Here is an 11,793-nt window from a genome sequence, read left to right on the forward strand (position 1 = left end):
ATCTATGTGTGCCAAATTTAGGAGAAAATACTCTAGTCAGTTGTTGAAGGAATCTTTACAAACCTTTTTAAAAAAGTAATCTGCAGATATTTTTCAGTAGAAGACAGCAGTAGCAAAAGAAGAAAGTTACTGAATGTTGTAAATATTTTTCATGTATTCTGTAAGCTGTGGACGTCAGATACTCAAGCCTGTTCCAATACCAGAACCAGACTTTGCAGAATACAGAGACAGAAAATCAGGTGGGATTTCAAAATAGACAAATACTTGATATCAACTAACTGCCTTTTTTTTTTCCCCAAGTCTGTTAAATTAAAATTTCACTATTTTTACATAATTTTTTCCTATATTTTAACCTATGTATGCATTTTACTTTGTTTTGTGTTTTAGAATAATCAAAATAAGACAAAGTATTGCCTGCTTCATAGTAAGGATTTTAAAACAGGCTTCCACTAATACCTTTATAGCTCTGTACTCCATGTATAAAATAAGTACTTTACTAACTAAGCTAAACTAATCACTTTTTTTTTAATAAAAGCTATGCTTATAGCTTTTCTTCATCTTCAAATAATTTTTGTCTAATAAATTTTGTCCTCAATGACTTTTTTGCATATTTCCTAAATAAAATGGTTTAGAAACAAGCTCTTACTTATATTTCTGGCACAAATCCATATGATCAGTTAAAAAATTATTAGACAGTAGTAATTTACAAATCAGTTACTGATACAGTATTTCTCTGTGTGTTTTCTTCAAGGTGAAATTGCAAGTGCTAATGTCTCCAAAGAATCTTTCCACCATACAGAGAAGAGGAAAGATGAAAAGAAGGAAATGATTGATCAAACACAAAATACACTGCTTGTAAGCATGTAATTGCCAAAAAAAACCCCTGCAATAACTTTTCTCAATTCACTGTTTCTTTATCATTTCCAACTTGCTGTGAAGAGGCCTTTATGTTGCGAAAATAGTAATTTCTAAGGGGTTATGGTGCATGGTTGGAATTTAAATTTTCATTTAACAATTGTTTATCTGGCATAAATGTCACTAGCAAATGACAGGAAAGCTTGTGGTTGTATCGATTTTGTTGATCAATATTGATTTGTGTAGATTTAATGTTGAGAGGGTATGCTCAAACACTGGCTAATATTTTCTTTTGGAACTTTATGAAAGATGCAGCAGTGGCAGTGAGACTCACAAATGAGTGTCCAATACAGTGCTATTAACATTTTGGGTTTATACATCAGATGTTTTTAAAACTTGTCCAATTAACCTATTCTTAAAGCTCAGTAAATCTTTGGTTTTAAGCCTATGCGTATTTTTGCTTTGTTTTATTAACTCTTCATATCTAAAAATAAATAAGAAGGAAAATTTAGCACTATCTCAGACAGCCCCAGAATCTGCTGCCCAAAACAGGAAAGCTCAGGCCTTTAAGTGTGCTATTTGTGCTATTGATTTATGATTTTCTCATAGCCATAGTTGCAGCACCATTCAATAAATTCACTAATGATTTATCATTTTCAAGGCTTTTTTTGCCAACACAACTGATAAATTAATTTTCATTGTTATTTTAGAGATGATAAAGTATCTTAATCTCATACAGGTGGAACAGAGTTCTACATTAGAAACAATGATATTAGACCATGATTCACTATTGGAGAAGATGAGCAATTGGAATTTCCAAGTTTTTGACCTTGTAAAAGAAATGGGAGATCAGTCTGGAAGGATCCTCAGCCAGGTTTGTTGTCCTTTATTATATGAGGGAGGGTAGGTAAAGGTGTCCTTTATTTAAACCATGTAGAAATTTTGCAGTCAACGTTCATGTGGATACTTGAAATTGCATTTATGTGAATATCTTCAAAAGCAGAAATGTGACTTCTCATGTACTCCATGTCATTGTAAACCATAAGAAATGGTTTATCTATAGAGAACATGCTCCAGTTTTTCTGAATTTCATTCTCAATGTAAATAGGTTAGACTCACACTGATGAGGTTTTGCCATAATTTCCTGTGCAGAATTATCTCCTGCTTTCAGAATTACTACTCTGCTTGGCAGCCATTACTTTTTTCTCTACTTCAGTAAAATATTTCTGCCCCACCTGTGGGGGAAGAGAAGTGATCTTTTAGGCAGCCTTTTGCCTCCTGATCTACAAACAGTGGAGTTTTTTTCCATTCTGCTTTCTGCATGTAGTATCCCTTTTATCTCTTTCTGATTTATTTCCATGCATTTCCATGTTTGCTGAAGCCAATTCCTGCTGGCAGGTGCAAGAATAGGATCCTGTTTGTTCTTCCCCAGCTTGTCCCATTCATCAGGGTCATCTGGAAGCTTCTGCCTCTTTCTTTAGAGTGGATTTAGCAATCATGGAGCTTCTGATCTGACCGCTAAACAGTTTTATTTCCAGTATCTTAGTTTTCCACCCTGGAGTGATGTCCCCTAATTTTGCAGCTCCTGTTCCTCTGAGCACCTCCCATGCTTTAGAACTTCTTGTTCCTCTCCTGTGTCTAGGGAAAAAAGTTACAAAAATGAGTAGCAGTGACTTGTTTTACATTTTTGTAAAATATTTGCAGCTGTGGGTGAGGGGGGGATTAGGCTTTGAAGTACACTGATATCTACATGTAAATAATAATATATGGTCTATATATATACATGGAAGTTCTGAGTACCTTTTTGAAATACTTCTTCATTTACCAGCTAGTTTTATTAAAAACACTCAAGAGAAATCATAATAAATGCAAGAACTAGCATCTCTTTGCCAAAGTCTCAAAACAACTTGGAGGACTTGTGTTGTTTGTTTCTCTTTGTTTTGTTTTATTATTAAGGACTTTGCTATTTTAATTAAATAATTTGAAGTTCTGAATAATAAGTCTGAACGTAAATTTCTTCTTTTTAGGTCATTAATGGGATAAAGCATGGCTTATTTAGCCTTCTAAAAAAATTTGGGGTATATTATTACAAATGAGTTGTGCATAGAATTATCAGTAATGACATAAAAGCTTTTATTATTCTTTATTGAGAGGATTGTGAAAATCCACATTTTTGTGCTAAAAATATATTAAATATATCTCTATGACAATAGCATTCCAATAATTCTTTAGTGGAATTTCAGTGTTTTCCATGTCTGTCGGCAAGTACAATTTTAAAAACAAGAAATATTTTTCAAGTTGAAAAAGCAGAACATGCAAAGATATTTAAGTTTTTCAGATTAAAATTAATCTTAATATTTGTTTAGGTTACTTATACCTTGTTTCAAGACACTGGCTTGTTTGAAATTTTCAAGATCCCCACTCAAGAATTTATGAATTACTTCTGTGCGCTAGAAAACGGCTACCGGGATATTCCCTGTAAGTGCTCCCTGGTTACACAAGGAACTTTGTTATCAGTGGCTCCCCTTTGCTGTGGGAATTTGTATTTCTGGGCTGCTAAGTGTGTTTTTAGTGAATGCACTTGACAGAGCATAGAATGGGTCTAGAGAATTGCAGGACAAAGTGGGTGGACTCTAAAAGTGAATTGGTTAATTTGGAGTTTGAAGATTAATCTTAGAGAATTTGAATTAGTGGTGGAATCAAACACACTGAAGTCAATGGGAGAATAGTTGCTGATTTAACAGAAATTTGGGTGAGGTCCTTAACAAAATGAGAAGAAATGGAGAATTTTGATGGTAGTTATTCACCTTGCTTTGCAAGGCAGCCAAATTTATTGGAAAACAAAACAAAAACCACACTTCCCCACTCCACAGATGTTTGCCCAGCTCGGGTGCTTGTAGGTATCAGATTGCAGGCCACGCTTGTTTCTCACCATTATTGATTTAAAAGGCCATTTAATCCCTTCCTGAGGCCCAGGTAGGATGAAGTGTACATAGACACTGTTTGTTTATCTAACTGCCTTCTGAAAAATGTTCAGTGATACATCTATCTACCACTAACATTTAAAATTCTATTTTTCCTTTTAGATTTAATCAAAAGCTCGCTTGTAATACATTTTGTACATTTTTTTTTTTTGCTGTTGTTTTTATTATTCCGTGTGATGCCATTGCAGATAACAATTTTTTAATTGTATCTTGTTGATTTTCAGATCACAATCGTATCCATGCCACGGATGTTCTCCATGCAGTTTGGTACCTGACCACACGGCCCATTCCTGGATTCCAGCAAATCCGTAATGAGCACATAATGGAGAGTGAAATAGGTGTGTATTCACACAGGCTGGTTTTGTTTTGCTGAAGAATCTTACAATGAACCTACAGCAGGTGAACCAAATTGCTCTGGAAGAAAATATAGAATTATTCTTATGACTCACTTTTTTTTTTTTTTTTGTACTTTAATATAATGCAGTAGAAAAAAAATCACAAAGCACACACCGTTCAGAAATATCATACAATTGACTTTCAGAAAAATTAGTAGATGAGTAATGGTTAGTTTGTTAGCCAAGAAAACTGGTTCACTTAATAAATTTTCTATGCTGAATGAAACCTCTGTATTCTGCTATAGTCAGGGTATTTTTAGCATTTGAAATACATTAGGCTAATATTTCTTAACTTTATTGGAAAGTTAAATAGACCAAAGAAAAAATACCAAAGTATTTAACTTAATTGAAGTTCTCCTTAATGGCTTTAGTATAAAAATTAATATTTTAGAATTTTCAGTTAGCTATCACATGCAGGCTTTCAAACTCAGAGGAGACCACCCCAAAAATAACTGCATAAGAGCATCCCTGAAAAGGAAATAATACCTCCAAATTCAAATGTTGTGTGAAGGTACTTCCAGTGAAGCTTGCTTTTGTATTGTCTGTGACTTCATAGAACAAACTTTTAAATTTAGAATTTGTAATTTTTACCTAATTGTATCCTATAAGTAAAGGATTTAAAAAAAGATTGGAAACATAGACTTGGATGCTAAATGGTTTGTATTTCAGAAAAAATAAAATCAAGAACTCTGTTTGAAGTGTGTAGTAGAAAAAGACAAGACACAAGTCATATGGCTTTTAGAGGGCTGGGATTTTCTCTTTTTTCCAAGTTTGTCCCTATCTATTGATTGCACCCTATTGCCTTTTCTTTCTCCAAGTGTTAAATGGGTTGGGTCTGGAGACTTAACTGGAGAAAAGTGATAATAATGATTTTATTCTCCTCTACAAAAAAAGAAAAATTAAAATAAGAAATTATAATCTTATTGCTTGGAAACTCTTCCAGTACAAATATTTTCAGGTTTCTAATCCTTGTTTATTCTATTAAGGCAAGGGAGTTCCTTTGATATTATGCATTGCTAAAATAAGTGGTATTTCTTTTCCTTTTTTTTAAAGTAGTGACTTTGTCCATGGAAAAGACAATAATAAAACTCTGAATATTCTTATCATGCAAATATTTCTAAACTAATGGAGTTAATTCCTTTTGCAGTAGTTTCCACTTTCCACCTCCAAGTTTTCCTGTAGGTTTGCAAGTTCAAGAAATGGGAAAATTATAGAAATACTAAGGAAGGTGCTGATTAATTTTTTCTTGGACAAATTCAGGTTTGAGACAAACAATAGAATGCTCTGTTAGTGCTACAAATTTGCAACTCAATGGCACTTCAACTTTTCTTCAAAATTGTTAATCTATAAAAATTATCATTAATTTTCTTTTTTAAAATATTAGTCTGACAATTATTCAGATTCATGACAGCAAGGATAAACATACTGTGTTTGCAACAGTGTCTGGCTGTTTATACACATTTATAATGTATTACAAATATGTATGAAGTACTGTTCTAAAAAATATTCTGGTTTTGTACTTTGAATTTTTTTTTTTTTTTTAAGATGAAGCCGGTGGTATTGCCCCAGTTCAAGTCAGCTACACTTCTTCAAAAAGCTGTCCTATTACTGATGACAGTTATGGCTGCCTGGCTTCAAACATTCCTGCTTTGGAATTGATGGCTTTGTATGTAGCAGCTGCCATGCACGACTATGATCACCCTGGACGTACAAATGCTTTTCTAGTGGCCACAAATGCACCTCAGGTAGGAACCTCTTCACACAAAAAAATCACTTCTTTCTGTAGGAAATCAGTATAAAGAATTATTTTCTATTCTATATCTCTAAGGTAAGTTGTTTAAGATTGAAGTATTTAGGCCTGATTTAAGAAATGGGGAAATTAACATGTACTATACTTGTGTAATATTTTTCTTTCCTGTTAAATTCTGATGTGTTTTGTATGTACTGGTTGTGTATACATGCAGAAACAATTTCAAATTGCAAAATTGAAAATAACAACAGAAACCAATGCAGGATAGAGTAAAGGATTATTTAATAGAGAGCTGGCCCTGGGTCTGTGTAATCAGCTATGATGGCTGTTTGGATCTCTTAGTAAGTTACAGAAAAGAAACTTAAATAATAATACTAATAATATCAACAATAACAATAGATCAGAAACTGGTACACTTGTTAGGAGATAAAGACTTTGAAAATGAACTTTCCAATCAGTTTTCATCAACTCCTTATTACAAATGGAGTTTAGTATGTAGGATGTTGTGTATTTCTGCTGAAAACAGCATGCAAGGAGGAACAACACCAAACTACACAGACATCCATCATGAAGTCTCAAAAATGCAAGCATTCTTTGAAAAACTGCAAAAAGTTTTGGCAAAATGATTTTTTTTTCAGGTTCTGTTTAATCTATATTGAATTCATTATTTTATAGGGTGTTTTTTAGAAACATGGAAGCTGTGAGTAAAATCTGCTACTGTTTTTATATTTTAGTTAGCTTGTTTACAGTTAAAACTTCTGCATTAGCATTAAACATGGCCCTTTGAAAATTAGTGATAATTTGCACCATTTTCCATTATGACAGTTCTTTTGTGTTTTGGAGTCCTTTTTCTAGTGGGGTATTTTATTCGTACGGTTTTTTGTTTATTTCTTTGTTTTTGTTGGGTTGGGGTTTTTGTTGTTTTTGCTTTTCCAACGCAATTAAGAGAAATTGAAAACAAATACTTAGATTTATTTTTTTCTTGTTTTGTTTTGTTTTTACATCACCATGTGACATAAAACACACACTGCTCCACACATGCACTGTGCAAAGTCTTAAGCTGTTTTTGTGTGTGTGCCTACAGTTTGAATGTAGGTGTCACTAAGACATCATTAAGGATTTTAAAGAAAAAAAGAACATTGCTAATTGTTAAGTTTGGGGGGGGGGGGATAGGGGGAGTTCCCTCATCTGTAATTTTTGTGTCACTTCAACCCCAAAACTAGAAGACAAAACATTTTTTTTACTTTTATTTTTACCTAGTGTTGTTTCTGACCAGCCCTGAAACTTCAGAATATTTAATTATAACTTTAAAACTTCCCTGTGTAATTTATGATTCCTTGCTTGTTTTTTTTTTTTTTTCCCCTGTAGGCTGTTCTCTACAATGACAGATCAGTCCTAGAAAATCACCATGCTGCATCTGCCTGGAATCTTTTCTTATCACGACCAGAATACAACTTTTTATCAAACCTTGATCACGTGGAGTTCAAGCGCTTTCGTTTCTTAGTGATTGAAGCAATCCTTGCCACAGACCTCAAGAAGCATTTTGATTTCCTTGCAGAATTTAATGCCAAGGTTTGTTCCACTTTAGTGTCTGCACTGATCTGGTCTTGATGTACAGATTTTATCATTGCTTCTCAGTTATTGTTGGTTTTAATTACTTGCATATAAAGTTTTATATTCTTTAAATTTAAGCTATTAAAATGCAAGTAGAGTATTTCCTTTGTACAAACCAGCTGTAGATGGTTTGTAGGTTGCTTAATAAACCCATGGTTTGAAGTGGATGTCTGTGCCTACCCCAGGTCAATGACATGAACAGCAATGGCATAGAATGGAGCAATGAGAACGATCGCCTGCTGGCCTGTCAAATATGCATCAAACTGGCTGATATCAATGGCCCAGCCAAAATCAGAGACCTGCATCTGAAATGGACTGAAGGCATTGTCAATGAATTTTATGAGCAGGTGGGTATGGAAAGAACAATTTTCTCTTTTTAATGACAGGCAGATAATACTTTGTTTTACCAGTGTTTAACTAATTTAAGCTTTATTCCTTGTTTTAAATCTTCAGGTGAGGTATTTCTATCTTCTCATTCTGAATACTAAAATTTATTTTCACAGGTAGCTTACTAGCATGATCTTTTAGTTTCTAATAGTTGTGTTAGAAAACAAGCTCCCAGCCTGTATTCTCCATTTTTCAGATATTAGGGGATTTTTGAGGGGGAGGGATTCTTTCCTTAGGATGATGCTGATAAAGCAAAAAAAAAATTCTTTCATTTTGGAAGTTAAGTTCACAGATGTGTTTCTAGGTGAAAGAATATCCACAAGACTGAAAGTGTATGTTCAGCTCTAAAGCTCTCAGGTCCATGGAAGTGCTGAGATAAGTAATTATAGCTCAGATTTTTTGATGAAAAACTGTTCAATGTTTTTCTTCTCCAGTTTATAAAATGGTGGGGAAAAAACCCCCCAAAAAACAGCGAAGAAACCACTTGACTCTGGATGTCATAGCTCATTTCATTCTCCTGTGGCCTTGCAGGGGATACCATTACCAGCATGCCTTGCTATGGCTGATTTCTCTGCCACTTTCTCTGTTCATCAGCTCAGCAATTGAAGCTGAGTCTCTGCCTGCTCTGAATCCATCCTGTAAAGGCAGAGGAATAGCAGTTCCAGTAGAACTGGTTCTCCATCCAGACACAAGCAAAGCTGGAGGGAGGATTACGGACTGTGCAAGTCTGAGCCATAATGTGTCTTTATTTTAAATTGGCCTAATTACATTTTCATTCCCTTAGTCTGTACAATTATTCTCCCCAGTAAAAACATACAATCCCATGTGGTGGTTCATGGAATCACAGAATATCCTGACTTGGAAGGGACCACAGGGCTCGTCAAAGCATAACTCCTATCCCTGCACAGGACATCGCAAAAATCACATTATGTGCCTCAGAGCATTGAACAAAATCTTCTAGAGCTCTGTCAGGCTGGTGCTGTGAGCCCTGCCCTGGAGAGCTGTTCCAGTGCCCAAACACCCTCTGGGTGAAGAACCTTTTCCTAATATCCAGCCTAAACCTCCCCTGACAGAGTTTTATGCCATTCCCTCAAGCCCTGTCGCTGCTCACTGGAGAGAAGTGATCAGTGCCTTTCCACATGCTTCCCCTGCTGAGGAAGCTGGAGATTACTCGCTTCATTAAAAGTAATTTTTAAAATAAGAATTTAAAGCCAATTTTGTGAGAAATTCTGGTAAGTTTTTTCATTTCTTTTTCAGGGTGATGAGGAAGCAAGTCTTGGGTTACCTATAAGCCCCTTCATGGATCGTTCTTCTCCCCAGCTGGCGAAACTGCAGGAATCTTTCATCACTCACATAGTTGGCCCCCTTTGTAATTCCTACAACGCAGCTGGGTTGCTTCCAGGGCAGTGGGTTGATGAAGAGGAGGAGGATGCAGAAAGCACTGAAGATGATGATGGTGCACAGTTAGAGAGTGATGATGAAGAAATGGAAGATGATCTTATTTTAAGTAAGTTTCTGTGTTTCAGTTGGTGCTTGGTTGTCCTTCAGTAGCTTCAGATGTAGCAGTGGTAGTTGAAATTGTGCTGTAGAAATCTTGTAGCATTTGCTATTCTGCTGCTTCATAAATTTTCCTCTTTTAACAAAAGTTTTGTTGCTACCAGGAGATTTGCAATTTAAAACAGAAACTTGTTGATATCCTTTGCCATGCCACTGTTTAAATATTCAGAATAATCATCCATGTGCCTCGCTGAAATGTACATCCTGCTTGCAATGTGCCATTGGCTTTGTATGTATAAAATACAATTACTCAGAATATCAAACAATCCAATATGCTTATAATTTTACAGAAGCTCAAAGAAAAAAAGGTAGACGAATATTTTGCCAGCTAATACACCACCTCAGTGAAAATCACAAAATATGGAAGAAAGTGATCGAAGAGGAAGAGAAAAACAAAACAGAAGGAGCCAAACTGCTGACTGAAATCTCATCTTTACCTCAAGCAGATGACATTCAGGTTATTGAGGAAGCTGATGAAGATGATGAACGACAGCTGGGAGAAGAGAAGACGTGCTAAGGGAGCTCCAGTGGTGTCCAGTGTGATGACAGCCTATGTTTTTTCCACTGTGCTGACTTCAGCTCACACACATAAAATCGAAAGGCCTTAATACTGTGAGAGGATTCTTTGTGCTCTGGTGGAATCCCACTCCTATGCACTTTCGCCACACACAGAATACAGGACTTTATTCAGAGATTGAGTATTGTATACCCTGATGCAAAGTTCTTTATGCCTTAGTTGGTATAAAATATCCTGATATAATGCTGCCTTGCTGAATATGGAACTCTTCTTTTCCTTGAGGTACCTGCAGTTTTTAAAAAAACATTCAGTGACTTTGATTACCAAAGTGGCAAGAACTTTTCGCTAACAAGGAACCGCGGGATGAATCCTAACCTTGTCTTGAGTTGCTTATTTCATGTTGTTTTTGAACATGAATGAGGAAAAAAAAGTCTGTGCCTACATGAAAACCATGTTACTGCTGCAGTGCAAGCCTGTTGTGGGGTGTCTGCTTAGTGCAGTAGTGTGCTTCATGTAGTCATCTCAGAGCAACTGTTCAAGGACTGTGACATAAGTGCTGAATTCTGATATTTGTGGTTTAAAAAGAGGAAAGAAAATCCAGGTGCATCTATTTCTGATGCTTTTTATTATTGTGCATAATCTGATGTTTTATTTTTGCAGAAAATATTCAGGTTTGCAGTGGGTGTTCATGATAATTCATTGAATACAAGGCCATTCTCATCTGTTGCCTTGCTGTTTTGTGGTAGAACATTAAAAACCTGTTCAGCTACTTAAATTATGAAGGAATTTTATTCTTTTACTCATAAATAACGTTGTATTTCCTGCCCTTACTCAGGTTCACTTTAAAAACAAGTCAACCACATCATAGATTTTTATCTTGCACCCATTTCCCATATTAAATTTTAAGGAAATAAGATCTTATCTCATTTATTCTTTGTATGTAAAGCTTTAGGAGAATTAAAGATTTTTTTTTAAAGACATAAACTACTGTTGCAAAATGGCTATTTTAATTTGCCCCACACATTTTTTCCATCACAGACACAGCTTTTATTGCCTTCAAGTTTGATGTGCATCCTGAAATACACATATGGAAACCAGAAGGTGGAAACTTCGTGTAAAGCCTGATACAAGATAAAAATCACTGTACTGTACCACATTTTAGATTGTTGAGTTTTAAAATAACAAACTTACACATTCCACCCCAATGTATTTTTAGAAACACTACCATAGTCGGTCTGATTTGTAAACAAACAAATGAAAAAGTTGAAAATTAGGCTACAGGTAAGTAAGCCAGAGATAAGCCTGGTTTTAAAAGTGCTCCTTTTAGTACTGAACCTTTAAATGCTGTGTAGTTGAACTGAATAAAACCCAAATGCACGTGTGCTATTTCTGAATGTGTCTCAGCATATTTGTGTTTGCATCAAATGACTTGGGAAAAAAAAAAAAGATAACCTTGTGCAAACTGTATTACACTATTTTACACAGGTTTTCCTTCTGCTGTTTCATTGGCCAGTTTAAATAACTGAAAGGTTTGGGCTTTTTTTTTTCTTTTTGCTCTTTTCACTAATAAGCCTTTTGTTGATGCACTTAAAAGACCACTGAAATGTGCTTTTGCTATATCTACAGTGCCAAATTCCCCTTTGCTGCCATTATCACTGTCACTGCAGTTTTTTTGTAACATGAGCAGTGTTAAACCAGATATTTCTGTCATTAATAAAATGTTGCACTATTGAA

The 11,793-nt window shown here is 35.0% G+C and overlaps 1 protein-coding gene across 6 annotated transcripts in view; it reads left to right on the forward strand.

Moving 5' to 3' along the window:
* PDE3B (phosphodiesterase 3B) overlaps positions 1–11,793 on the forward strand; it is an 82,873-nt gene extending 71,080 nt beyond the window's left edge. For all 6 annotated transcript variants that reach the window (XM_054635567.2, XM_054635568.2, XM_054635569.2 and 3 more), the window contains 10 exons: positions 166–239; positions 752–855; positions 1,595–1,729; positions 3,222–3,333; positions 4,064–4,177; positions 5,780–5,979; positions 7,353–7,556; positions 7,784–7,945; positions 9,243–9,492; positions 9,833–11,793. In XM_054635567.2, coding sequence (XP_054491542.2) covers positions 166–239; positions 752–855; positions 1,595–1,729; positions 3,222–3,333; positions 4,064–4,177; positions 5,780–5,979; positions 7,353–7,556; positions 7,784–7,945; positions 9,243–9,492; positions 9,833–10,059 — 1,582 coding nt within the window. In that variant the 3' untranslated portion in view covers positions 10,060–11,793. The remainder of the gene's footprint in view (positions 1–165; positions 240–751; positions 856–1,594; positions 1,730–3,221; positions 3,334–4,063; positions 4,178–5,779; positions 5,980–7,352; positions 7,557–7,783; positions 7,946–9,242; positions 9,493–9,832) is intronic.

Source organism: Agelaius phoeniceus, chromosome 6, assembly GCF_051311805.1.
Source record: "Agelaius phoeniceus isolate bAgePho1 chromosome 6, bAgePho1.hap1, whole genome shotgun sequence".
Taxonomy (NCBI): domain Eukaryota; kingdom Metazoa; phylum Chordata; class Aves; order Passeriformes; family Icteridae; genus Agelaius; species Agelaius phoeniceus.